Source organism: Syngnathoides biaculeatus, chromosome 18 (genome assembly GCF_019802595.1).
Source record: "Syngnathoides biaculeatus isolate LvHL_M chromosome 18, ASM1980259v1, whole genome shotgun sequence".
NCBI lineage: Eukaryota > Metazoa > Chordata > Actinopteri > Syngnathiformes > Syngnathidae > Syngnathoides > Syngnathoides biaculeatus.
In genome coordinates, this window is record NC_084657.1 from 15,634,751 (window position 1) to 15,662,407 (window position 27,657).

Genomic DNA, 27,657 nt, shown 5'->3' on the forward strand with positions numbered 1-27,657 from the left:
AGAAACGCGACTGGATCGCTTCCTGCAAACAGCAACAAATTTATAACACCCCCCCACCACCACCACCACCACCCAAAAAGGTCCCGGAACGTCTCAAACTAGGAACTATTTAAAAAAAAAAAAAACATTGAATCTATGTAAAACTATTGTTACACGCATATCTGGTAGCCATAAAAGGACAACATGCGTTTACATCATACTGATGAAAGATTAAATTAAAAAATTCTGTGAAATTAATACCAATTTAATAAATAAATACAACAACGCTCAAAGAATAGAGTGGACTCCCACATCCAAAAAGTGTAAATGTAGAAAGTTTATTGTTGTTGGTGTCATACAAAGGATAATACTCCACGTGTGTCGTGTAGCAAAAAAAGTACAAAGACGAGTCAAAAGGGGCCACGCGAGTGATTGTGCCTCACAGTCCCAAAACTAAACTGCATTACAATTATTTGTACAAAAACTTTTTTTTTTTTAAATACCTCTTCGCAAAAGCAGCTGTCTTCGCGTGACTGTCGTTTTGTTCTTTCAGTGCACACAAGCAGTGAAACAGCGGCGCTCGGTGGACAAGAGGAGAAACTGCAGGGATGACTTTCAAGTAAACTTGAATCGAACCCGAGGGGTTCAAAGGGGGGCGGGGCCTGTGGGGGGATGCGGTTGGGTTGACGGACGGGAGCATTAGCAAAAGAGGCATTCTGGGTAAATTGGCCTTCAGGCACACAATTGGGACTGTTTGGGTAGCATATTGCTAACTTCAGCGAGATTGCTTTTATTTCGGTAGTATGAACCACCTCATTTATGTTCATGGTACCCGGACAATCAAGCAGCTTTTAAAAACACTGATTTGGAACTTATTTTTATTATTTTTTTGTGGTGATAAACTTCCTACATTTGTCCGTTACCGCTGACCAGCGACAATCTTTTTGTGAGCAAATAGTTTGAGACTGGTTATTGCTTTTATTTTGATGTTGCCCTCCTGTTTTTTTTTTTCCTTTTACCCTGATAGGACTCACTTTCCAGTAGCTTTTTTTTTTTTTTGCGCAACTACTGTAAATGGCTGAAAAACAGGATTGCGACTGCTTTAGCTGTGTTACTTTTATTAGTTTGGTACTTCCTGTTTTTCTTGCCTTGCACTTGGCTCGATTAGTGGCTTATCTGGCATGTTGAAATTTATAATCAACAAAGGACTTTGAATTTTTTTGATATTCCTTGACTTGTTTTTGTTGTTCTGGTTTTTAGTTTAGTTGCCGTTGGCTTCATCAGAATCCGCTTGCGGTGGTAGGTGTGGTTAAAAACAGGAAGGGAATAAAGTCAATCCTATCGATTTTTTTTTTTTTTTTTTTACAAACATTTTATATCAGAAGTGAGTTTCGGGGAGTTACAAATACAAACATCCTGGCGATAAACTCCATCGAGGGGGGCCGAGAACCTCCTGGAGGGAAAAGTGAGCGACATGCAGCCCTTGGGTGCTAAAAACAAATGTAGAGGGTCATAAAGAGCGAGGTTGAAAGGTTTTTTTGTATGGAAAAATAGACATTTAGGCCCTAAAAAGAAGCCATCTTTGAGTGCTAAATAGCAATAGGATTCTTGCTGGTAAAATGGATCAACAGGATTGTATTTCAGAAGTTTTGAATCAAGGTGCTTTTGATATTAGTTACCTGGACAACACTGTATTGCTAAAACCAGACAGGGTTCGAGCTCGTAACCTAAGGATTTGAGTCTACCCTTCAAAATCTATAGAATTCTTTTGCTCGAACAGTGCAATCTGGAGGTTTGAGGTGAACAGGAGGAGGATATAAACCCGATTTAGTCCTAAATATCCTTGAAACTCAATGGGTTTCTTGCTTCAATGGAACAGTTTTGAGAACTGCAATGCTGAACAACATTGGAATCCTTGATGTCTGGCATTTTTTATCCTGGGAATAAAAAAAAAGGTGGTTCTGACATCAACTCACAAGGGATTTTGCTGTAACAGTAAATTCTGGATGTTTTTTTTTTTTTTAAAGATGACCAACGACTGATGTCAAGCACCTGGGCCATCATGTATGATTATAAACCAACAAAATGGGTCCATCCTTCAAAATAAATAAAGTGTATTCTGAGACGCAAGGCGGGCAAACCTACGGTGAAGCGAAAAAGGGCCGAGACTGATACTTAGTGATCCTCACGGAGGGGAGAATTGTATTGAACGCACACCTGGATTGACGCAGGTGGACCTAATGAAGTGGCCAGTGCACCCCATCAGGTGCGGTTGGCAGCGGCGGCGTCAGAACACGTCCCTGTTGCAGCCGAAGTCATCCCTGCGCACCCAGACGGAGTCGCGCTCGGGGCGCCGCTGCGCCGCGCAGGCCTTCAGCACGCCGCGGATCTCCATGGCGTCCATCTTGGCATCCAGCTCGGCCGTCGCCTCTTCGCGCCGCGACTTGCAGTACTCGTCGTCGTCGCTCAAAATGTCCGTCTCCTTCACCTTGGCGGCGTCCTCGTAGGGTCGCAGGTCGAACTGCTGCTCCAGCCAGAGCTCCGAAGGCACGGGCGCCTGCGAGGAGGGCGGCAAGGGGGCGCCAAGGGCGGCGGAGTCCCGGCGGTGGTGGTGGTTGTTATTGTTGAAAACCGGGTCTCTGTCCAAGACCAGATCCGTGTCGATAGTGAAGCGGTTTCGCAACAGTTTCCTGCGAGCCAGAGAGCGGGTCGGAGCCGAAGCTGCGTACACAAAACAAGTTTCGACACATTTTACTTTGGACTGCCTTCGAGCTCCTGTTTTTATTCCCCCACAGCCATCGGATTGCTTGAAATATTACCATTTACATTTTTACAAACAACTGACTCCATTTAGGATATTCTGTGACTCTTATTTTAAAAAGAACTTAAATAGGACACTCAAGTCAGCATATTGTGATAGTTGGTTTAGGTGAACAACACTCTTTTTACGTAGCTTTTAATAAACAAAGGACTGATTTGGAAATAGGCGGCACGGTGGTCTCAGCTGGTAAAGTGTTGGCTTCACAGTTCTGTGGTTCCGGGTTCAATCCCGGACCCGCCTGTGTGGAGTTTGCATGTTCTCCCCGTGCCCGTGTGGGTTTCCTTCGGGCACTCCGGTTTCTTCCCACATCCCAAAAACATGCAACATTAATTGGACACTCTAAATTGACCCTAAGTGGGATTGTGAGTGCGACTGTTTGTCTCGATGTGCCCTGCGATTGGCTGGCGACCAGTTTAGGGTGTACTTCGCCTCCTGCTTGTTGACAGCTGGGATATGGTCCAGCACTCCCTGCGACCCTCGTGAGGATAAGTGGATAAGAAAATGGATGGATGATTTGGAAATGTGATTTAATGTTAATGCTTTTATTTTGGTATGTTGACACTTCCCGTTTGATGTTTGATGATGTTTTGCTGCTGACCTGACAGACTGCTACATTAGCATCTTGCGCTTGTATTCGTGACAAGTTACTGACTTAGTAACTCTGTGATGTAGTTTTTCTTTGTTCAACTTAATTATCAATTTGAATGAAATACAAACGTTTTGTCTTTTTTTGAATGAAAAGTGTTGAGATCACCTGCTCGGTTGATGGCGGGCCTGTGTGCCCCCTTGAGGGCGCAGAGTCGCTTGCCCCCAAAGGGGATGTACTGCTGGCTGAGGGGAAGAGACTCGGTCTTGAGCAACTGCCGCCGCTGCTTCTCCCTGAGGATGGAGTGCACCGCCTTCAACAGATCCTTCTTGCTCTCTGCGGAACTGAACACACACAAAAAAAGGGGGTGTCAGTAAGCGGGGGAGAACCGGAGTGTCAGTACATTCAAAACAGCTACGAAAACCGAAACATGAATAAAATTGGATTCAAAAAATAAAATAGACCCTTTAAAGTGGCGACATAAAAGCAAAAATGAGTCAAGACGCCTGGGATGCTTAAAACACATAATAGCATCGAAATGAGTGAATTATTTAATACATTTTTGTTCAAAGAATCAATCATTTCATAAATATTTTCAAACTATTTACTTTTAAGTTATAATTTCTCCCCAAAAAAGGTTTCATTCATCCATCCATTTTTCAAGCCGCTTATCCTCACAAGGGTTGCGGGACTGCTGCCAGCTAAATTCAGGCAAAAGGCAGACTAGAATAAAAATAAAATTATACTGATAACTACAGAAATGACAAAAAAGTACTTTAATTTAATTTAAAAAGAAAAATGCATAGAAAATGAAAATTCCAACGGATGAAATAATATATGACAAAATAATAAAACAACTAGCTCTAATAAGAGTTTTTAATTGGTTAATAAAAGTCCAAACCTGCAGCACAACTGGAAGGTTCTCTCCGGTCGCCCCTCGGATTCCGACCTGGTGTGAACTATTTCACACACAGCCGAGCCTTCAGAATCTACACAGATAAAATGCAAAGATGAAATGTAACCCGCTTAAACGCAAAGAAAAACAAAATGAACATTCATTTATTTCCCTGCAAATTGTGGGCGCATTAGCCGACAAAATAATGAACGCTGATGATGTAACTTGTCATCAGCTGCAGCGTTAACTTACTTGTGAGGCTTCGGACTTGCAGCGATTGCGCGCCGATCATGTGACGGAAGCGGAACGGATCCCGGTCATCGTTCAGGGATGAACGGTGAGAACCGCCCTGAGGAAGAGGAAAGTCGTACATTAAGACGGCAACAGGGGGCACTGCAGCACACTTCACTTTTACCTTATAGTGTGTTAGAAAAAATAAACAAAAAAAAAGATCCTCACCACTTTCTTTCTGTGCTTGGCTGAGTCTTTGTACACAAACACCACAGCGGTTTTGAAAACTAAGGGACAAAAATAAGTTATAAAACAATATATATATATATATATATATATATATATAAAAATGGCTGGAGACATGTACAAATACAGTAAATCCACTTTCACGGACCCGCGCCAGGACAATCTTGTTTTTTTTCATGGTGACGATGATGTAGTAGTTGTGATATTTAATTCTCGGTGTGGAGGCAAAGCAGGGTGCAAAAGAGGGCAACACAGGGACACTCATTCTCTCGTTTATGACATAATAAAACTGGAGTGCAAAGATCATATAGTGTGCAAAGTTCTTTTTGCCGCTGTAAAGACAAAGTACTGTATTTCTATAACTATTCATGTTTACAGCGGTAGATAAATATTCATTAATATTCAATAATCTAAAAAAATTAACCCACCATGCAACCCCAAAATTTAATATACATGAATATATTAAAGTTACATAGTTTAACATTTTAATAAAAATTGCTCAAATAAATTACCATTGTCAAATATTTTTAAAAGAATGTATAAACATTCAAATCAATTGGCTTAAAAAAATATGATCCAATTAAAAATCTAAATCCCAATTAAAAAGATTTGCAAATGTAATTTAGCCTAAGTTATATAGAATTCATTTTAGCATTATTTTTTTTGTACAAGATTCTCACTAAAAACATTTTAAAAACATAATAACCTAAAACTGTCAACTGTGGTAACTCAATTCAAATAAAAAAAAAAAAAGTACAATTATAGCAAAGACACTATATTTTTATGTAATGGTAATTCTAAATGTTAAAAAAATGAAAAATGCACATATCCCCAAACAAATTATATAAAAAATTATATTAAGACAAAATGATAAAAATAACCAATAATACTTATTACATAATATGACCAACGCATCCAAAAAGAATTTGGTTTGGGTAATTCTATTCAATAAATAAGATGTAAAATGGAGTTTCAATAGTGGAAGCAGGCCCAGACGTCTTGATTGAAAATGGAACCACGCTTGCTTACCAAAGGCTGCCAATTCCGGGTCTTTCTTGCCCTTTGCCAAAGCGGCCGGAGGGTTTATCCAGACCACGCTGGAGTGCATGAGCAGATCGCCCATGGAGAGGTCTCCCACCTCCTTCTGCTCGCTGATCAGCTGATCGAACACAGCGCCAAACTCCTCGTGGAGCTTCTGCATCTCGTTGATGTGACTCGCCACCTTGTTCATCGCCTTCACGGCCACTGAGCAAAAAATGTGTACACGGGTCATCTAAAGCAGGTTGTAGACTCCCTGGACTGAGATCCAAATCATTTGTGTGACTCCCTTAAGCAAGTTATGAAACAGACAGTAGGCCTCATTAATCTTAACAACTTTAAGTGACATCCAAATCAAGTGTATGACTCCCTTTAGTGAGAGTTAAAACTGGCTGTATTACCGTAATTCCCGGCCTACATAGCGCACCTGGTTACAAGCCTCACCGGGTACATTTGTCAAGGAAATACCATTTAGTACATACATAGGCCACAGCTGGATATAAGTGCCCACATTAAAACCCACATTGAAACACGTGGTATTTACAAAGAACGACGGTACACACAGTTTAACACTAGCGCGGTGCTAACGCTAGCACAGCGCCAACAGGGCCCGGGTAAATGCCAATTCCTCGGCACATATTGTTCCACTGGTCTCATTCTTACCTTTTCTGCTAGTGTGCCATGATAATGCTAGTGCTAACGTTGCACAAACATAGCTGGGGCCGGTGAAAAATAAAATTTACCGGTAAATACCACTGAGACATGCCAGTAACACAGCAGCGCTAACAGGGCCTGTAAAAGTCACTTCCTCGACACATATTGTTCCACCGGTCTCATTCTTAGCTTTTTCGCTCAAGTGGCCCCTTGCGGCTGTTAGACAAACATGCACAAATTAGCCCCATCACCGCATAAACCGCAGGGTTGAAAGCGTGTGACTAAAGTCGCGGCTAGTCGGCCAGAAATTACGGTACTCCTTTAATCCAGGTCTAAAGCAGTATGTGACTCCCTCAAGTAGGAGCCAAACCGGGAGTAAAACTGCCTTAAGTGAGCTCTAAACCAACGTTTATGAGTCCTTTAATTGAGCTTTAAAGCAATGTATGATTCCCCTCAAGTCGGGTCAAAACCATTTTTCTGACATCTTTGACTCCTTTAAGCAAAGTCTAAAAAGCATTGTGTGACAAATCTCACCGTCCAGGTGGTAGTGTTCGTCGCTGTCAGGGTCCGTGAGGGAGAAGAGCTCCCTGAGCAGCAGAGGGTACTTGAGGACCCTCTGGATGGGCTTGATCAGGTAGGACTCCAGAGTGGACGAGTGCTGTTGCTTGGGGTTCCGCTCGGACAAGAACGCCTTGAAGTCCGGGTCTGTTTTCGCTAGAAGAGATGGCGAAATTCCTCTTGATGTTCACGCTCAAAACCGGGCGGCGCTAACAGACTGGGAACAAGGCTTGTTTACCTTTGGCGAGCACCTTGGGCACCTTAGTGTGGCTGGCGCAGAAGGCGCTGTAGATCTTGAAGCGGTCAGCATAGTAAAGGAACGAGCCGCCCAAGGAGAAGAGCACTTTCTGTGGAAACAAGTGTGTGACTCCCAATGGCGTGGTCGAGCTAGCTCTAACAAAATCAGTGTATGACACCCCTAAACCAAAGGGTGTCAATCTCATTTTAGTTGGCGACATTTACCCAAATTAGAACTCCCCCCGACGGGCCGGTTCTCACCCACAACATTTGACATCTACGGTCTAAACCAAATTGCATGACTCCCTTAAAAATGCGATCTAAATCAGAGTGCATAAGAGATGAAACTTATCGCGCATGACAGACTTTAACAAGTTGTGAACTAGTGCATGACTTCCTTATCAGGTCTAAACTAGTGGACAACTCCCTGAGACACGGTCTAACCAATCTTTTCATCTTCACCTTGAACTGTTCCACTCTCTCTAGTCTGTCCAGATTGGGCACCAGTCTGATTCCGTCCTCCAAAGTCCTCAGAAACTCCACCTGGAAGTCCACCATCTCGCCCAGGTTGCCAAACAGAATGTCCAGCTGCCAGACAATAGCGCAAATGTTAAACAAAAAACAAACCAAAAAAAAAAAAACAATCACAGTCTGGTGGCAGTTGATGTAGTGGATCTTACCTCATCCTGTGTGAGGAAGCTCTCCTTCTGCAGTGGCGTCAAGTAGCACTCGATGAGGCAGTGCAGGTCCTGCACATACGGGGAGGAACAAACTCAAGACAACCCAATGAAAGAGGGCATATACAAATGAGTCACTACCGACTTTGACGTAAGTCTTCTCCGTGTCCACCAGCTCGCTGATGACTTTCCGCAGCTTGTCGGCATGCGAGAGCTGACGCTGAGTGCAGGACGGCGGCAGGGCCGACACCGGGCTGGGGGACAGGGATATCGAGGACGACGACGAGGACGAGGACATCTGGCACTCGGGACCGTCGTGGAGGCTGTGGTGGTGGAAGGAGGATGTCTGCTCCGCGTTCTGCTGGGAGGTGCGGATGCATTCAGTGTACAGCCATGCTGGGAGATGTCAAAGACCAACCGAATTGTAGTGATTTAAAAAAAACAAACAAAAAAAAAAAAACAAATGTTTTACCAAGGAATTTACAAGGGGATAAAACTCCTTCAAGCGAGGTCTAAACGAGAAGTTAATCCCATTTGCGAGGTTAAAAATCAAGTGTTTGACTCCCCTAAAGAAGTCAAACATTCTTGAACCAGAAGACTACCCACCTAAAGTAAATATAAAAAAAATGAAGATATGTTTGCCTTAAATGAGAGCTAAACCAGACTGTATAGAACCAAGGCCCAAACGATAGTATGACTCTCTTAAAATAGTCTGTGTAGCATATCCTTAAGGGAGATCAAAACCAGTGTGTCTGTTCTAAACTTAAGAAAGTATGACTGTTAAACAAGGTTGAAATCAGTGTCAACTTTGACCTTTGCACATATTGCGCACACAGCTAATATAGAGCTTTAAATGCAAGACATAGCCAGCCGGAATACAATTAGGGCGACAGGCAGCGTGGGTGAAAACAGACCCGTCTCAGCGCATTGCATGGCTCGTCTTTTCTTTTTCACGCTATGCTAATGACAAAACCCATTTTCCGTGGTGGCGCTCAAACCCGTTTGGCAGCACGACTGCATCTGACACACACACACAACACACACACACACACACACACACACACACACACACACACACACACACACAGATAGTGATCTGCATGCATCCGCTGTTGTTCCTTCTCAACTAAACAGCCAACTTCATAGAAGACCAAATAAAAGATACAAAGCAGAGTCCATCACGCCCTTAGGCAAGCTCTCAATCTGAGGGGTAGTATGATGTAAAGCATCCACAATAGCCCCCATTGCAGGGTCAGAGTCAAAAGAACTCAGGTACCCAACATGCACTCCACCCGAAGCATCCCAGAATGTTATTTACTCATCATCTTCTACGGGAAAATATTTCATGAATGCATTTATTGTACAGTCGAGCTCTCCCAAATGCACCGAACGTAAACACATTGAACTGGAAGGGGGGTCGGGTGGGGGAGGGGATGAGGAATGAAATTGCCACAACTAAATTGAAGGAAAAGACAAGGTTTAGACAAGTTTAAAATGATGAATTGGAATATGGAAATACTGATGCATAAGTTAAAAACAAGCATAAAATAGGGGACTAAAAAGATAAAGTGTTAGGAATGTGCAAAAGACTACAGAGTAACTGCATGAAAACAATTTAACTTTGTCTTGCTGTTTCTCTGCACTATGGTGGATTTAAAAGACCAGTTCTGAGGACCAGGGTTCAAATCCTGGCCTCTCCCTTGTGGGGCTTGCATGTTCTCCCTGTGCTTTGCGCGTTTCCTCCCACATCCCAAAAACATGCGGTAGGTTGATTGGAGTAAATTGCCCATAAGGTGCGAATGGTTACGTGCGCTGCGATTGGCTGGAGACCAGTTGAGTGTGTAACCTGCTTCTCACCTGAAGATAGCTGGGGTAGGCTCTGGCACGCCAAAGACCCTTTTGAGGATAAGCGGCACAGAAAATTGAGCTATATAACATCACAGAGTGGAAAAAGAGATTTTCACGTTGCCTATGTTACCCTGTATTTGTATTTTTTTCCCACATTCCACCTTAGAACGCAGTTACAAAATAAATAAACAGAACAAAAAACAATTACAATGTCATTTTTCCCCCCAATATCGTGCAGCCGTTAAGACTGTGCGCCTCGCTGAATGAAATTAAGCGGGTGAGAAACTAGAGCGTGTGACTGCTGTTGGAATAATTGTAAATATAGTTATCATACATTTGCTGTGCTATAAAGGAAGTGCTTTACTGCACTGAAGAAATGCTTTGCTAGAGATTTATTTAGCAATTCAACAGGAAACAGATCTGCGCTCAAAAGAGGAAATCGCTGGCTGCAGAAGACGAAGAGCCAGACTGATGGAGGGGACCTGGAGGATGATTTTAAAATGACTTTTGCCGTATTTCTTATGTTACTTTATGTACTCGTTTGACATACACTGTCCTCTCCCGTGAATGCAAATAAAATTAAGGGGCCGGAGAGAACTGCTCCAGAGCGTGGTGGACAATTGCAGGGTGCAGTTCTCTTCCATTCTCCTAAAATGCAAGCAAACTGGTGATGATTGCCGCCTCCTTATTTTAAACAGTTTTAACTAAATGTCACCCTGATCAAACCAGACAACCTCCATGAGGTTCGTAAAGAGCGTGCATGGCTCCCTTAAGTGAAGTGTCACTTTCAGCGTTCAAGAATGAGCGTCAGATGGATGGTGGGGCAGAGACAGATGCCAGCACCAAATGGAGATCCCACTTCACCACTAGAACATTAACAAGCGAGCTGCTACTACCCCATTAATGATGTGCTAATGCACCCTAACCATGACACATAATAAAAATGAGCCTTCAACACAAAGCGCAGCTCACCAGGTGTAAAACATCACAGACCAACTTGGACGCCCACTTGGAGTTCATCCTCATCTTCCTCTTCGACCTCCTGAAGACGGACATGCTGACGGTCGGATCACAGCTCAAACATCGGTCCAGGAGTATCCAACAAAACCGCTAAACATGAGTTCAAAAGCCTTCAACTTTCAGACCGACAAAAAAAAAAAAAAAAAAAAAACTCGTCTCACTCCGGGGTGGAAAAAAGTCGAGAAGAACAAGAAGCGTCTCCTCCGTGAGTTGAGAAACAAGAGGAGGAGGAGGGGGAGGCAGGGAAGGGAGAGAAAGGAAGTGCATACACTCGAGTTATGTAAGCAGAACTGACAGCCACAACAGACAAGATCAAAGATTGATTAGATCAGCACTAAATTCGGTCATTAAGATTCATGCATTATTCAATCATCTAAAGAGGTCCATTCTTGACCTGCGTCAAGGAAATGTCTTTTTCTTTGAGGAGTCACCCAACTGATGTTTTCAAGAACTGTATAGTCATTTTTGCCCTACAGACAAACAGGCAGCCATGATAACTTCCTTGGTGAAAAGTATAATATAAGAGTTATTTTACTTGGATGCATGCAAAATGAGAAAGTCCTAATTCCAGAAGCAAATCAGAAAATCATGTTTATTTCCCGTTACCCCGCTTTGGCAAGTTTTCCAGAAGCTTGGTCGGTAGTTTTCGCATAACTCGTTAGACAAATCAACAGCTAGCAAGTCATTTTCTTCATCCTCTTCTACATGTCTGAACTGGCTCATTAAAATTCAATGAGAAATGTCCCCTAAAAAGAGCTACACCAAAAATGATTTTTCCTTTGACCCATCAACGTGCATCTCCAGAAACATTTCCGGAGCTCTGCTCGAGTCAAGCTCACTATAAAAACATACTACAATGACACGATCCTTCATGGAGGTTTTACTGTCACAATCTACGTAATTTCTTTCCAAAGTCAACACAACCTGCACGGACCGCACCTGGTTCTGCAAACACAGTTATGCAACACCTTAATTCCATCTCAGTGATGCACACGTGTGCTTAGTCTCTCTGACGCCTCATTTGCATAACAGGCAGTTGGAGGACCACCCGTTTGAAAACAAATCTTACAAAAACCTACTTGAAAAAAAGCCATGTGTGAAGCAAAATAGGTAAATTACATGAATTAAAAGTGCTGGGAAAAAAAGCATTACCTTATCCCCAAAAGAGGTCTTGCGCATCATCTTACCGCATGTAAAACAGCCTCTGGCTATGGAGCGAGTGCATGTGCGAGTATGGAAGAAGTGTAGACTGTGGAGGGAGGGGCTGGGAGGCAAGCGGCAACCTGTCAGCATCGGCGTGCCCGCCAGCCAAAAGTGGGATAAAAACAGATTAGTTATGCACAGCATATCCGAGATCTTGGCTTGGCATGTATTCAATACAGCGCATATGAATGTTTCCTCAGAACAAGTTTGTACTTGACAATGATAAAAAAGAAAAAAAGCATCTTTAGAGCCGCTTAAATCAAATTTCAATTGGTTGATGAACAGTTTTTTTCTGCCTTGAATTAAAGAATGACTCACCTATATTTTTAAAATGAAAGATATTTTATTAATGAGTTTAACCCATTCATGGGCAGGGTGGCAATTTTTTTTTTGCCTTATAGAGATAAACGTCTCGTCCCAAAAATGGGACGCTGCCCGCGAGAGGGTACTTGGGTTTTCTTAGACACCAAATTATGCCTTCAGATTAAAACACTTAAATATTTTGATATACTGAAGGATATAATGCGTGAAAATCATGATGTCCCAAAATGGGTTAAAAGCAAAACACACCCCAATCTTTTCTTTCATTTCTGATTTCAGGTTAAAGCAAATTTTTACTATGGGTATTCTAAATCAATATGAGACAATAAAATGTTAATTTGGAAAAAAAAAACAAGGATTGGTCTGATGTAATTTCATCAAGATTATACAAATCATAGAAAATTTAATTCAAAAACAGAAGTCTAAAATTTTACAATGGGTATCCAAATCAATATGAAAAACATAAAATGTCAAGAAAAAGTATTGGTCTGATGTAATTCCATCCCAAGATTTGACAAATCATAGAAAATTAATTAAAAAACAGAAGTCCAAACAAATTTACACCAAAATTATGTCCTTTTGTCTTCATGGCTTTTGTATTTGAGGTCTCTTGATTTTTGGTATTAAGAGATATATTGGACCCCTGCTATTGATAAGGGAATCGGATCGACACAAAATAGTGAACTAATTCTAACCATGCAAAAAAATTTCTGAAAATCAGACTATAATTGGGGATCAGTTCAAAACACCTCAAATAAGGAGCGGATTGGGTTACCAAAAAAAAAAAAAAAAAGTGAGTAAGTGGGGATATTGGGCTTCCTTGCTAAAGGTACTACTGCCGTGACCCAAAACTTGGATAAAGAGAAAAAAATGGATAATTTTTAAAAAATAATTATGCAATGATGCATGGTCCAGTGACATTATGAATAATCTGACGTGTTACTTTTTACATCAAATTACATTTACTTTGATCTATCTGCCAACACTTTGTTCACAAAAAACAGAGCTCAATATGTTTTTGATATTCAAATATGCAAATGTGACTTTAGACAACATTTACCATTAAAGTACAGTGCTTGGGAACATGGGGCAAGACACTGGATTCAGTCACGGTCCACGTCATAAATGTAAACCATTTCTCAGCCTTTGTTTTAGTTATGACTAATAAAAGTAAAACAGACATCGACTAACTACAAGATCAAACAAAGGGAAAATATTTATAAACTGAGTCAATGACGTCACATGTTGCATGTTTTCCGTACTTAGTAAATTAAATCCCCAAGTGGCCAGTGGTGACGAGGGATTGGAATACAGTACTTAAAAACTTGAAATAGTTAATATTATTTATAGATAAAATCCTGCAATCATATTTTGGAAAGAAGAACAGTTTTTGGGGGTGGTGGTTGATGAAATTAGCACATTTTTTTTCTGATTGTAAGGAGTGGCATTATTAAAACATTTTGAAAGGAGGATTTGAGAATATACTGTCAAATTTGGATAATTAAGGCCACCGTTTAGTAACAGTGATTTTTTTGTTCACTGTGAAATAAAGGCCTAATATAAAAATAAATCATCATCAAAATACTATTATGTCAGTTGCTGCTAAATTAATACATAAGCAAATGACTCTCTCTAGTGGACATATTGTGTCAGTACAATCACCAGTAACGATCAGACATGATTGAGATTAAAAACTCCCCCCTGCCCCTCAAAAAAACCATCTCAGAAGATGCGAAAAACAATAAAGAAGCAAGGAATGTCTGTCAATCATAGAAAAGCCTGACCCCTTGGACACTTAAGCAGCACATTTTTCAAAAGCCTCCAGGTTTAAAAAAAAAAAAAAAAAAAAAAAAAGTATATAAATGACAAGCAGATGGACTTTTTGTCTCCCGGGAATGACAACAATCACCACTCTCATCATCTCCGTGATTGCTGTTATCCCAAGTGATCACCCCCCCCCCTCCCCCGTAGCCCTCCTCCTCCTCTTTCCCTCTGGTTATCACATTTGTCGGCAGCGATGGTGCTTTTGTTTCAAATAATGAAGCCCGCCGTCGCGCCAGACACTCATTTGTCTGCGCTAAGTGACACAATGAAGTGACGAGCATGTCTGGATAATTAAAAACGGTGCCGCATTCGCCACCGGGTGAGATGAGGTGAGACAAAGCAGGGACAAGAGATAGAAAATTACAATAGGGCGGGGGGGCATTTGCCAGGATTTTTGGTAGTTTAGCGACAGACAGCATCCAAATTCCTAAAGCCTGTATCTTAATCAGCAGCTAAGGTGGAGGTACTAGAATTTTTCTGCATAGATGGAAAAAAAAAAAAGGAAATATGTAGCCATCCAAAATAATGACAGGTCAGCCAGTGAGTGAACATGTTCATTCTAGCATTAAGACGACAATAACACCTTAATTTTACATACAATACATCCTATTTCACTTCAGCCAGCTGGCACGATCATACACTGCGTTAGCTTTAGTAATCTAACATGAACTACAGCACACTCCTATTTTATATAAAGCATGAGCCTTAGCGAGCCAACGAAGCAAGAGCCTAAAATAATTTGTCTCGTCATTCATCCTCTGCTCATGTCCAACCTTGGAACAGGGCTCATAATGTCAGATTTAAGTAAAGGAAAAAAAAAAAAAATCCAAAAAGGTAACAGCTGTCGCCATGGTGACAAGCGTAACCGGGGAAAGGGGCAACAAGGTCCGCTGCTGTCCTGCTAGCGACAACCATCACAATGCCGACATGCTGATCAGAGGCGACGGCCGCTTAATTACTAAATCATACGCTCGTCTCACATCCGTCTGTCAAAATCACACACACGTGCGCGCACACACTGTAACATTTTATAGCAATGTTTAGAAAACGGTGTGAAAGGGGCTATAGAAATTTATAGACACTGAGGGTGAACAGGCACACCAATTTCCTGCTTCGTTGGGTCTCTGTGTAAAAAAACAGTCGGGAACAAATGCAGAAATTTCCTATTCAAACTGTTCTGCAGAAAGGGTCAACTGATTTTTGTCATGTGAACCCATACACAGGCAAGGGTGTGCATTCTAATCTACTGTGGCATCAAGAAAGTAAAAAGTGTGTGGAAAAAAAAAACAAAAGGGGCTCTAAATTATAAATGTAAACGGACACAGACATGACCTTGTCCTGCTTCATTGGGTTCTGTATGAAACAAAAAGCAAACTCTGGCTTGGCTCTATTTTTAAGTGCGTAATATGCCAAATTTACAGAAACTGAGTGTGAATGGAACAATACAGACATTGTGACTGAACTTGACAGAATCGTATGTCCACTTTTGCTGGGTTCTGTATGAAAGATAAGCAAATCGGTAACATCACTTCTGTCATGTCTCTGAATTCTATAGAGTGGGTCATATGCGAACTGGCACAGACATAGCGACGTCCGCCTTGCTGGGTTCTGTCCGAAAACCATTTGAATAAAATTATACACGTCTGATGACACAATTTTCCAGAGACTTTGTGTGACAGGGATAACTGACATCATACCTTCTGCCTGTAGATCTTCTCTTCAGAAGGATCTCTGGGACCCTGCGGGGTAACCTCGTCCAAACTATCGTCCACTGTTAGACCCGACACGTCATCCAGGATGTCCTCTGTGGAAATAAATGTTGCACAACGTTTTGTGTGGCATTATTAAATCAATTTTTTTTTTTACGATAATTAAGGCCTTCATCTGCTATTATTCGCTCCTTTCAGTCCCACAGGATATGTCTTCCTTGTCATGAGTAAATAACCTCCAGCTGGAGAGTTTACTCCCATCTGTCCGTACATGTGACAGTACCTCATAAATATTAATGCAGCTCCTGTTTGTCATTTATTAAATAAATAAAGAGGTGCCCTTGTGCATGGATGAAGGGGACTGGTAAATAATTAGCATTAGATTTTTCAAAGATACCAATTGGAAGGTTTTAATAAGGTCACAAAATTTGGCGTGTAACTTGTACATGAATAGAAGCATATGACATAAAAGCAACATTAAATGTCACAGCTTGGATTTGATTTATGGATTTCTCATTTGAAATCCGACTTGAAAATCTAACCTCATCAATCCTTCAGTAATAACTGTTTAGTCGTTTCAAAATATGTTTATACCAATAAATGTCTTGCTTTGCTTTGAGAGACTTCCTTACCTTGGCTCTGCGAGAAGATGTCCGTGGCGGGCGCACCGGGCTCGGCATCGGAGCGTCGGGGCGCCGGGGGCGGGCACAAGGTGGCGGGGTCCAGGCGGGGTAGGGCGCCCACTGTCAGTGTCAGGGCCTGGCAGGCGAACGCCACCCGCATGTCGTCCATCTGCAGGGCGGCGGCCGGTTTGCCGTTCAGCAGCAGGATCTCGTCACCAGCCTGTACACCTTTTTTATTTTTTGGGGGGAATTCAGATGGCATTACCTCAAAAGGAAGCTTTTGTTTCTGTAGATGTCACAAACACATCAGGGCGTGATCACACTCACTAGCTGTCGGCCCATGCTCACGCCGCTCCTGTCCTCTCCTAAACCCTAATTGTGTTTTCTTTCTTTTTTTTTTTTTAACCCAATCCTGGCTTGAAACCTTAACCTGTGTTTAAATTAGTTTTAAACCCTACTCAACAAGAAGATTTTGTATTTATTCCTGACTTTGTTAATGCTGATTACTGTCAGTATGTTCTTATAAAAAAACCCATCACTTTTCACATCCTTTTGAATTGATATATATATATTTTTTTTAAATATATTTTCACTTAATCCAAGGTGTTGTGGTTATCACATCATTGAGCTATCCGGCATGAATATTGAGGAATAAAAGGCTATCTATATTGCCTAGCCTTACTTAACACCCTAATTTTGAAGCTCTAATTCAAAATCCTTACTTGAACCGCAACCTTTGCTTGAAAACCTTACCTGACCTGAAACCTCCAATTTGAAGCCCTAACCCTGGCTCTAAAGCCTAAATTGAATCCCTTACCCTTGACCGAAACCCAAACCTTGCCTCAAAACCAGTCATGACGACTGCATGCACAATGCACAGGAACACAATCATCTCCTCCGGTCACCTGCTCTGCTAATTGACAGCCAATTAGCAGCCATAGAAGACATGACAGACAGCTCACCGATGCTCACATACACACAAAAACACACACACACACACACCTTTGTACACAAATTTAGCCTAAAGTTATGACCTATTTGTCTACAATACGAAATGTCAGCTGTATATCGGATGGAGAGAATTAAAGCGCCCCAGGCTCGACTGTGCGGTGGCTCTGTGGGTGTGCGTGTGACTACATTAAGCGAGACGGGTCGGGGTAAAGCCTGCAGTGTTGGCCTGGTTTTCTTACGTGATCTCTTTCAGTCTCCGCACATTCTGCTCAGTGGATCAATGGAACATGCTGGCTGACCCACTAACATTGTGAGCGTTTGTGTGCGTGCGTGTGATTCAGCAGGATGCGAGCGTTATTAGCGTCATGCTAGGCTAGCTGGAGTGAGAAAAAGGTCTTGGCACCTTTCGCGGAAGCGAGTCCTCCCGCTTTGACGTCAGTGATGTGAAGCCGCTGCGTGCCGTCCTCGTCCATGACAGACACAGAGAAACCTGGAATTGGGGAAACAACAAAGCTGGCTTCAAATCCCATTTTGAATCCGTAACGCTGGCGAAAAACAAGTCTTTTATGTCAAAGCGGCCTACCGTAGCCCAGCGTGCATGACTCGGCTCGGTCGAACTCGATCAGCCTGGTGGCTTTGGCGCAGATCTCAATCTCCTGGTACAGCTGGAAAACACATAAAAGCAAAACAAAAAAAAACAAACTGTGTGACAGTCATCGCACTTGAGAGGTTTATATTTTATTCATCATCCTGAACAAAACAACTGCATCAAGGTCACGGGTCAGGGTCTGTGTGTGTGTGTCAAGATGTGAAATAATGTGATAAGCATGAATGTTTATCATAGAGGATGAAGAGCATTCCAGGTGAAAGTCCTTATGTGCTCACAGGGCTTCGACCACTGCACTGAAAAACAATTTTTCCTCTTCTGTGAGAACAAGCTCATTTGCATAATTTATCACACACAGTGCACATGAATTTGGGTGAAGATGTTTTCTCGAGGCAGCGGGGCGGATCAGCTGGTAAAGCGTTGGCCTCACGGTTCTGAGGTCCCGGGTTCAATCCGGGACCCGCCTGTGTGGAGTTTGCATGTTCTCCCTGTGCCTGCGTGGGTTTTCTCCGGGTGGGCACTCCGGTTTCCTCCCACATCCCAAAAACACGCAACATTAATTGGACACTCTAAATTGCCCCTAGGTGTGATTGTGAGTGCGGCTGTTTGTCTCCATGTGCCCTGCTCCGGATGGATGGATGGATCAATTTCTTGGATCCATTTAACCAAGATGAATTGTTTAAATGTGTTAAATGTTGCGTTGGAATGTTAACATTGACACTTATGACAACTGAAAAATCTGGTTGAAATATGGACTGAATTGAGATTCTTTTGACCCTGCATTCACGTCATCTAAATCAAATAAAGTTTGACAGTGGTATTTTGAATATTTTGAAATATTTAGCAAAGAGGCCGTCAGTGTTTTTAAAAATACTGTAATGATTATCATCACATTAAATTTTCAAATAGATGATCACTGCTAAAGACTAAAGAGCAGGCTACTTGGATGCATTATTAAAAATGAAACAAAAATGAAGTAAAAGAATGTAAAGATCAAGAATGTGTCAATAAACCAATTTCATTCACCTGATGACATTTAACCAAGATATACAATATATATATCCAGTATCCCTGTTTACAATGATAAGATTTGTCATCATTTTTATATCCTCAGTGTGGATTCTCACCACAATGTTAATAGAAGGATTTATGAGAGAAGGCCGAACCATCAAAAGGGCTTCTATTAAAATATTTAAATATCAAGTCAGCGACAAGAGTAGCATTTAAGTAACTCACCACATCGTATACGTCCTCGTCGGGTTTGGGCACGTAGAGGAGAGCGCGGTCATCCACAACCACCTTCAAACGCAGGTAGTGACAAGAAGGGTCCAGTTTGTTCTTCTGCGGCAGAACAACAACGGTGAAAAGCTGCTTAAGTAACGTGCATGGACCCGAAAACTTTGAGATTCTTATGATCACCTTGCAGACGGCGCTCAGGACCTCCAGTGCCGTGTCGCCGGGCTGCACCACAGCCAGGACGGGCTGGTCGCCGGGAAGGCACACCCAGGAGGGGGCCAAGGTCTCTTGGAGCCACACGTCATTGTCGAGGGCCAACTGGGGAAGACTTTTGACGGAGCTTTCTTGGTCCTTCTGAAAACATACCGATGAAAATATATGCTCCATGTATTTGTAGATTCACTCATTCGCTGCCATGGATTTTTATACATACGATTATGAGGTAATGAAATGCCGACACAAAAGTCAGAGAAGTTTAGGCATCTCAAACTTCTACAGTTTGTATATATATGGTGGAAAAAAAAGAGTTATGTGTTGCAATAGGTGGCAGATCGTGCCACAGTCAAGCGTTGTTCATGGCAGATTTTTTTGTTGTATTGCTGCAAATAAATCACTATTTTGCCATCAAAAGGCCTCTCTCAGTCTTGTTTTTGTTGCTTCAAGCGTCATGAAAACAAAAAAATACTAGCATCACTGTTCTGCGTGACACGTTTTCATATAAAGCTCGTTTTCTCCACTTTTTAGTCAGAAACCGGTGTTTTTGCTGGAACCATTCGGTGTTCTATAGTTGATTACCAAAGAACGTAAAATGCTAGAAATGTTTTTTTTTTAAGGTAGTTTTGGTGTGGACTGAATATAGTAACAGAAAGCAATATTCTATGGGTCATGAATGAGTTAATGTCTAAATTGCTGGCAACAAAAGTGAGTGAAAAGAAGACAAGGCCCAATAATTCCTCCACTCTCACGTCACCTTACACGTTCTCAAGTGTGAAGGAGGAGTAGGTGTGTTAAATTTCCTGTTAACGCTCTATCTAGAAGATGGTTGTAAGAAGGCTGCCAACACCCTGAAATCGATGTGCAATATTGCAGCAAAGACCATGCAGTGGTTTAACAGGATCTTCCTGGAGACACACTGCAGTCATAGATACACTCCGTCATAATAATCTCACCGAAGACCCAGTGGAAACTGCTGGTGGTCTCGAGCATCTGGAAGTCTAATTACAAAATCTCATTTGTGATCTCCTTGAGCTCCCCAAGTGAGTTTAAGGTTGCACGTGTGTGTGTGTGTGTGTGTGTGTGTAAGTGTGTGTGTGTGTGTGTGTGTGTGTGTGTGTGTGTGTGTGTGTGTGGACGTTTGGGTGTGTGAGTCCAGCCAATCTGGCAGCCCGATCGGCATCAACAAGACCTCACACATCCAGATCTTTCTGATCATATTGTGTTGCAAATTTCCACCACCTTATTTTTTTTCTTCTTTTTCCCCTTTGCTGGTACACATTTTCTAAACAGCCGAGGGGGTCTGCATCAGGCGGCCCCCCAGATCCTTGACTCCCCCTAAGGCAGCTCGGTACCACCTGGCCCAAATTCCAAGATGCTTCATCTGTCAGCAGGCTTGGCCGGAATATAATGCAAAAAAGCCTTCAGCTGTGAACATTTGGGCTGCTCTACCATTGGTGTATTACAGTTCTACACCAGAAGAGGCCTGAAAAGACACCAAGCCATTTTGGTAAGAGGTGACCATTTGAGGATTATTTATGACTATTTCCGGGGGTCCAGGGGCGGAAATGATCTAGAAGTTGGTGGTCCCCGAATATACACAGGAAGTCAGCCGTTTTGGGCTCATTTTCCATCGGTCCCTCAAAGACAAACGCGTCCCAGAGATTTTGACCGATCAATAACAAATTTGAACCTTGTTTTCTAGATAGTGGAGTTGTGAATTTATTTAGTTTTGGACATTCTAGTTTCACTTGGTACCATGAAATTGAAATGTTTATGATGAGTAGAGGAGGCACAGCGGGTCAGCTGGTAAACCATTGTCCTCACAGTTCTGAGGGTCCGGGTTCGATCCCGGCCCCACCTGTGTGGCGTTTGCATGTTCTCCCTGTGCCTGTGTGGGTTTTTCTCCAGGCACTCCGGTTTCCTCCCACATCCCAAAAACATGCAACATCAATTGGACACTCTAAATTGCCCCTGCGGCTGTTTGTCTCTATGTGCCCTGCGATTGGCCAGCAACCAGTTCAGGATGTACCCCACCCTCCTGCCCCTTAACAGCTGTGATAGGCTTCAGCATTCCCCGTGACCCTTGTGAGGATAAGCGGCAAAGAACATGGATGGATGGATGATGAGTAGACCCCCCAAAAAGTCTCGAGAAGCCATACCCGAATAGATACAAGCAGTCAGCCATTTTGGCTTCAAGCAGCCATTTCTGACATATACCGGATTGGCCATTTTAAAGGGTCCTTCAAAAATGAACTTGGGAGAGAATTTATCCTAATTTTACCAAATCTAAACCATGTTAGAGATGGAAGACGCTAAATACTTGAGTTTTTGTCATTGTGTGTTGGCACAGCACGGTGGTGAACTTTGATGACTCACCAACACTGAAATTTGGATGGCTCGCCATAAAACACCAAACTCTTGAGTTTTGTCCTCAAAGTCTTGAAAATACACCCGTTTTCAAAACAAGTTTAATTAGCACCATTGAATTTTTAAGTTTATCCATGAGAAAGACTTAGGAAATCATGCTCTCAAACACACGGGAATTCAGACACTTTGAACATTTGAGCCATTTCCAGGGTTCCTATTCAACCAAAAATTAATATGAATGTAGTCATTTCAGTGGAATTATCAGGCAGACAAAGATCGCCGGTTGACAGCCTCCGAAACCCGTCAACTTTGGCTCGCCCAGAGCGAAGACGAGACGAGAAGGTGTCAAAGAGGGATGAGTATGTGCTGTTTGACAGGCTGAAAAGATGCCCGGGAATAGAAATAATTGCATTACGAGTGGATCAGACGCTGGGTGGTTAGCGAGAGAGTTAATCCGTCAGATAGCGGGCGTCAAGCGAAAGACGGAACCTCGGAGGAATGCTCATGGATGTGGAACGGTACATCCGTGGTTCGCTAAATAAGCCACAATAAAAAAAAAAAAAACACACAAAAGGGATCTGAAAGAAGGTGGAAAACTGCAGCATGCTGCTGCTTTTTAGCCTCAGGGCAGAAGGCAAGCTTGTAACCCATTAAACAAACGGAAAGACTCATCAGATGCTCTAATAAGTAAGGAAAAAGAAACATCGTTTTTGTGAACAAAAAGCTGCAGGGTATGACAGCTTTCTCTTAACAACATCCCAAAACAGGAAGTAGGAACCTACCAAAATAAAGGCCATAAGGCCATACTTGCAATAAAAAGGTCAACAAAATATCCAAATCAAAGTATTTTTGTGAACAAAAACCTGCTCTATTGGGTGTCTGAATGTTCTATCAAGTCAACAGCAAATTAACAAGGACAGAAAAAAAGCAACTTTCCAAAATAAAAGCAGTAACAGTCACAGCCACTAAACATTCACATCAAAGCCTTTTGTTTACAAAACGCTACCGGTTAAAAGTCCCATCAAACCACAATGAATGGAATAAAGACAGGAAACAGCAAACCTACCAGAATAAAAATCCCAAACTAGATACAAAACGCTAAATCGGTCCATTGTTCACAAAAAAAAAAACAACACCACCACTTCTGCATGATTGTATACAAGTGAGATGAGTTTGTGTTTGACAAAAAGTATAGAAAATACGAGAGAATAAAAAAAATCTCACAGATTTGTCGCTGGCCGAGTCTTCATACGTTGGTTCCGTGGGCGCTTTAGCCAGCTCGACGCCGTCAACGAACACCTGTTAAAATACATGACACTGAAAGCGAAAATGCGCGATGCAGGGAGAATTTGTACGGGTTTCGTCATTGTGTACTTGGCTGATGGTCGGATGCTGCGTCTTGGACTTCCTGCGGGAGGCGGTGTCGAGACCCCAAAGCGACGAGAAGCGACTGCGGCGTTTGCTGAAGGTGCGAGAAGGCGTGGCGTGGCTGCGCCGCTTCACGCCCATTTCCGTGCGCGCGGACACCTGAGAATTTGACACAATTATCAATATGTACATAGGGTTAGGGTTAACTCGTTATGTTTATTATTGTGAAGAAAAGCATAGAAAATTGATAAATATAACACTTTTACAAAATCATACAAATCCTTGAAATATTGCTCTTTTGCAGATTTATACATGAAATGGTGCTCAAAGATTAATATTTTGAATAACTACAGAACTATAAATGTACTAAAAGATAATTGCACCAAAAAATTTGCATTATAAAAATATCATAAAAATCTATTGTCGACACATATATGTAAAGCGACAGTAAAGATTTAACTCGTTCACTGCCACAGAGGTTCTGATGAATTCAGATATTAACATGCTAACATGGAGGACTTAATAATGTCTGCAAATAAAATGGATGGTTGAAAAAAAATCAATTGTGTGTTGATGTCTGACAGTGTGAGACAGCAGGGAGGAGAGTGGGGCCGAAAGGGGGTGGGTGTGAAGATGATAAGGAGACAAAGAAAGTCAGAGGAAAGGAGGGAGGGAGGAAAAGATGAGTTAGAGAGAGAGAGAGGGGGGGGGAGAATGTTAAGCTTATTTTGTGGGAAAGCGCCTCAGGGACAGTTCATATTGATCTGCCAATCAACACCATCAAACTCTGATGTATATATATATATATATATATATATATATATGTGTGTGTGTGTGTGTGTGTGTCTACGTGTGCGGGCGTGTTCTTTGTTTCTTGGACAGGATTCTCCACTTCCCGGATAAATCGCAGCTTTGACGTCAATTGTTGACTCGTTTTTTGTTTTTTTTTGCCGTCTTGGGGAGGTTACAAACATGCAACTGCGGTCTTTGCAAAGAGAAAAAATAACATGGACGCAGAGGGTCTTCTGACTATGCCGGCCGGTCACACTTTTTAGTCCTCTGACGTTGTGATTACAAATGTACGGTATTTTTTTAAGTGTTTATAAAGGTACATGGGAAAAGGGTCCCATCAATTTAACCTTAATGAGTTACTGTAATGGTCTTCTGACTGGACTCCTTAAAAAAAAAAATTAAAAAAAAAAGAGTATTAAACTGCTGCAGCTCATTCAGAATGCTGCAGCTCACGTTCAGACTACAACAAAGCGGTTAGAGCAAGTAACTCCAATCCTAAAGTCCTTGCACAGGCTTCTAGTCATATTCAGAATAGATTTTAAAGTTCTGCTACTGGTCTATAAATCACTAAGCGATTTAGGTCCTGAATACATGAAAGAAATGCTTACGGAATACAAACCCAGTAGAGCTCTGAGATCGAGTGACTCAGGTCAAATAGCGGAGCGCAGAGTCCAAAGCAAACATCGTGAAGCAGCATTTAGCAATTACGCTGCACAAAAAGTTGCCAACAGAGGTGAGGTCAGCCCCAAGTGGGAATGTTTTTAAATCCAGGTTGAAAACTCTTCTTTTTTCCTCATGCTTTTTAGAATATATCCACTTTTTGATCATATTACTTGCACTGTATGCGGTTTTAATTGTCTTTTTTTCCATTTTCTGTTTGTCATTTTTATTGTTTTTATGCCGTTTTAAATGTTTTATCTCTTTATTTTTAAATGGCTTTAATCATGTAAATCACATTGAGTTACCTAGTCTATGCAATGCGCTAAACAAATATATTTTCTTTGTTTTGCTTTCTGACATGCTGCTTAAGCTAACTCTAAAGATGTTGATTATTATCTGACATTTTTGGTCAGGTAATTTTTTTATTTTTTGGGGGGTTTCCAAACATATAGTTGTTTACATTAACTTGGAACATGGAAAATAGGAACACCCTTGCTTACTTAGCCACATGCTGCTTCACCCAGTCATTATTATCCGATCCAGTGTAGTGGTGTTTGTGGTTGTATTTCAGTTTCTGTGTGATGACACATGCAATTGCTGACTTGGAACAAAAAACGGGACTAAACTTGCATAATGAGCCAAATGCTGCTTCACCAAGTATTAATCTGATCATGTATAACAGCATACTAAAGTCAATTTTCATTCTCTTGCCATGACAAACATACTGTACATTTGAGTCTTTGTGTGTGTGTGTCTAAATGGTACCAGGGCATGAAAGGAGGACACGGAAAAGATCCCCAGGCGTCCCATGGCCAGCTTGGTGGGTCGTGAGGCGAAGCCCAGCAGGCGCTTGGGGTTGGGGGGCTCGCCTCCCTGCAAGCTGGCTAGGTAGCAGCGGCAGCGAAACAGGTCCATGTGGAAACGCTCCAGATTCTGCTCCCACAAGAAGATCTGAACGGACAAAAGGCCAGATCTGTTTAGCGGCGAAGAAAGAACATTCCGCCTCGCTCGAGAACTGAGACGTGGGAGTGATGATGATGATGAAGCCCCTGACTGTGCAGTGCATCACAAGGTTGGCCGTGGGAGGTGTACTACATATAAATAAGATATCAAACAATAAATTATTTTAAAAGTACATTTAAGTACTGTAGTTGCCTTTTGTCAATGTTATTTCCCAAGATTAAATGGTAATGGGCGGTGCTCTATCAGGCCGTACTGTACGGCTAATTTAGCCAATTAGAAGCTTGCAGAAAGTTGTTTCAGGAAAAGATGAAACAATGGGTCAACAGAAAAATATTTTTATGCTTTTAAAGATTTTTTTTTTATTTAAACAAACTCAATGAAATAATAAAAAACATATAATACTAAAAAAACATTTAAATTTAATACAGTAAATGTTTTTTATTTAAAAAAAATATATTAAATGTAATAAGATAAATTTATATTGGGGCAAATGACTAAAAATAAAACAAATTATATTAAAATGCAAATAAATGTAGATGAAAACAATAAAAATATAAGTAAATAACATTTTAATAAAAATTATTTAAACTAAAGCAAACGCACATTTTACAAATAAATAAAATGTAAAACATGACTTGAAGTTATCTAAAATGAATCAAATGTCACATAAAGATTCAAATGTAAATTAGAAAGAAATTAAACGATAAAATAAAAACCTAAAACAAATAAAAGGAAAACAATGTAAAAAAAAATTCAATAAACGTAGAGTATAATCATTTTGTAGAAAGAATGTAATATATTTTAAGAAAATAAACGTAACCAACATAAAAACAAAATTAAACCTTAAAACAAGACAACCATTTTATCCTACCTGCTCCAGGATGGTCTTCCTTTTCTTGGCGTCGGTGACAGTGGACAGTTGCATGTTGCCCATCTTCTTCATCTTCTCATCCATGTCGATCTTCTGCTCCAGCTTGCGGATCTCCGCGCGCAGCAGGCGCACAGTGTCATCACGGTGGTGCTGGCGGGCCAGGGTGGCGGCGCACGCCGAGTGGATCGCCGTGATCCAGTTCTCCAGCTCCGTCTGACCCGACGTCTGGAGGGACGCACGCGGACATTGTCACGTTGAGGAAAACTTCATTGTCACTGGGATAAGATGATGAATGAGCACATGGCAATGCAGCAATAACACAAATACATAACAAATGCGTGCAATTGGACCTTTTCTGCTGCCAAAGATATCGTTGAGCCGGGGGTGGGCTGATTGAGTTTGACTGACGAGGGCTTGTTCGTCAGTAAAGTTGGTTCTTTGATTGGCTACATTCACGTTGCAATTCATATTCAATATTTAACGAGTTCAATAGTTAAGATTGTCAGTCCCGACTGAGAACAAAACAATATGTTTCACATGAATAATTTATCAATGATAATAATGCTAACAATCAACAACTGTGGATACAGTCAACTGAATATAATTTAGATATAGAGTACAACAAAAACAAAGCGATGACATTAAACTAGATCTATTGTTACAATATCATGGTTGTATGCAAATGAGGTACAGATGAGGACGAGATAGGAGCAAAGCGGTCAGCCAGCCTAATAAAATGTATTCATTACATCTTTGTCCTCCATTTTGCAAACGTGGCAGGTGACAGCATACAAATGACGAATTGTCATAGCTAACAATCTTTTGTGACAGCGCACCCTTTGAACACGCCAACATACCGTACATACCATACATATCACACATTTAAACGTCCGCTGACCTGGAAGAGGAAGGCGTCTCCGGCCGAGTTGCTGAGGCAGAAGACGAAATCCTTCTTGGGGTGTTCGGGCACCGCCTGCACGATGGCGTTCTCGGCCCACAGCGCATGTTTGGGAACGCTGGTGTGGTCGATGCCCGAGCGACCGTCCGACTCGTACAGGAACAGCGTGCAGCCTGGAACGCACACAAAAACAAAATCTCAAAGTGAATACTCCACAATCTCAGTTTTACCACAGAGGGCCTCAGCCTCAACCCAGAT

General features: G+C 41.7%; 1 protein-coding gene across 6 annotated transcripts in view; it reads right to left on the bottom strand.

Annotated features, from left to right (window-relative positions):
* Positions 1–1,272: 1,272 nt before the first annotated feature.
* The window catches only part of LOC133491655 (rho guanine nucleotide exchange factor TIAM1-like), a 62,096-nt gene continuing 35,711 nt past the window's right edge, over positions 1,273–27,657 (bottom strand). For 4 of the 6 annotated variants that reach the window (XM_061803063.1, XM_061803065.1, XM_061803062.1 and 1 more), the window contains 22 exons: positions 27,400–27,572; positions 26,502–26,726; positions 25,433–25,618; positions 23,222–23,374; positions 23,072–23,146; positions 19,448–19,618; positions 19,265–19,369; positions 18,005–18,086; positions 17,825–17,911; positions 16,480–16,698; positions 15,836–15,942; positions 8,068–8,283; positions 7,926–7,994; positions 7,708–7,833; positions 7,247–7,355; positions 6,985–7,164; positions 5,788–6,003; positions 4,741–4,799; positions 4,534–4,630; positions 4,288–4,375; positions 3,555–3,730; positions 1,273–2,700 (listed from right to left, as the gene is read on the bottom strand). In XM_061803063.1, the coding sequence (XP_061659047.1) occupies positions 2,267–2,700; positions 3,555–3,730; positions 4,288–4,375; positions 4,534–4,630; positions 4,741–4,799; positions 5,788–6,003; positions 6,985–7,164; positions 7,247–7,355; positions 7,708–7,833; positions 7,926–7,994; positions 8,068–8,283; positions 15,836–15,942; positions 16,480–16,698; positions 17,825–17,911; positions 18,005–18,086; positions 19,265–19,369; positions 19,448–19,618; positions 23,072–23,146; positions 23,222–23,374; positions 25,433–25,618; positions 26,502–26,726; positions 27,400–27,572 (3,353 nt within the window). In that variant the 3' untranslated portion in view covers positions 1,273–2,266. The remainder of the gene's footprint in view (positions 2,701–3,554; positions 3,731–4,287; positions 4,376–4,533; positions 4,631–4,740; positions 4,800–5,787; positions 6,004–6,984; positions 7,165–7,246; positions 7,356–7,707; positions 7,834–7,925; positions 7,995–8,067; positions 8,284–15,835; positions 15,943–16,479; positions 16,699–17,824; positions 17,912–18,004; positions 18,087–19,264; positions 19,370–19,447; positions 19,619–23,071; positions 23,147–23,221; positions 23,375–25,432; positions 25,619–26,501; positions 26,727–27,399; positions 27,573–27,657) is intronic. The other 2 variants (XM_061803067.1, XM_061803066.1) reach the window with 2 other exon arrangements.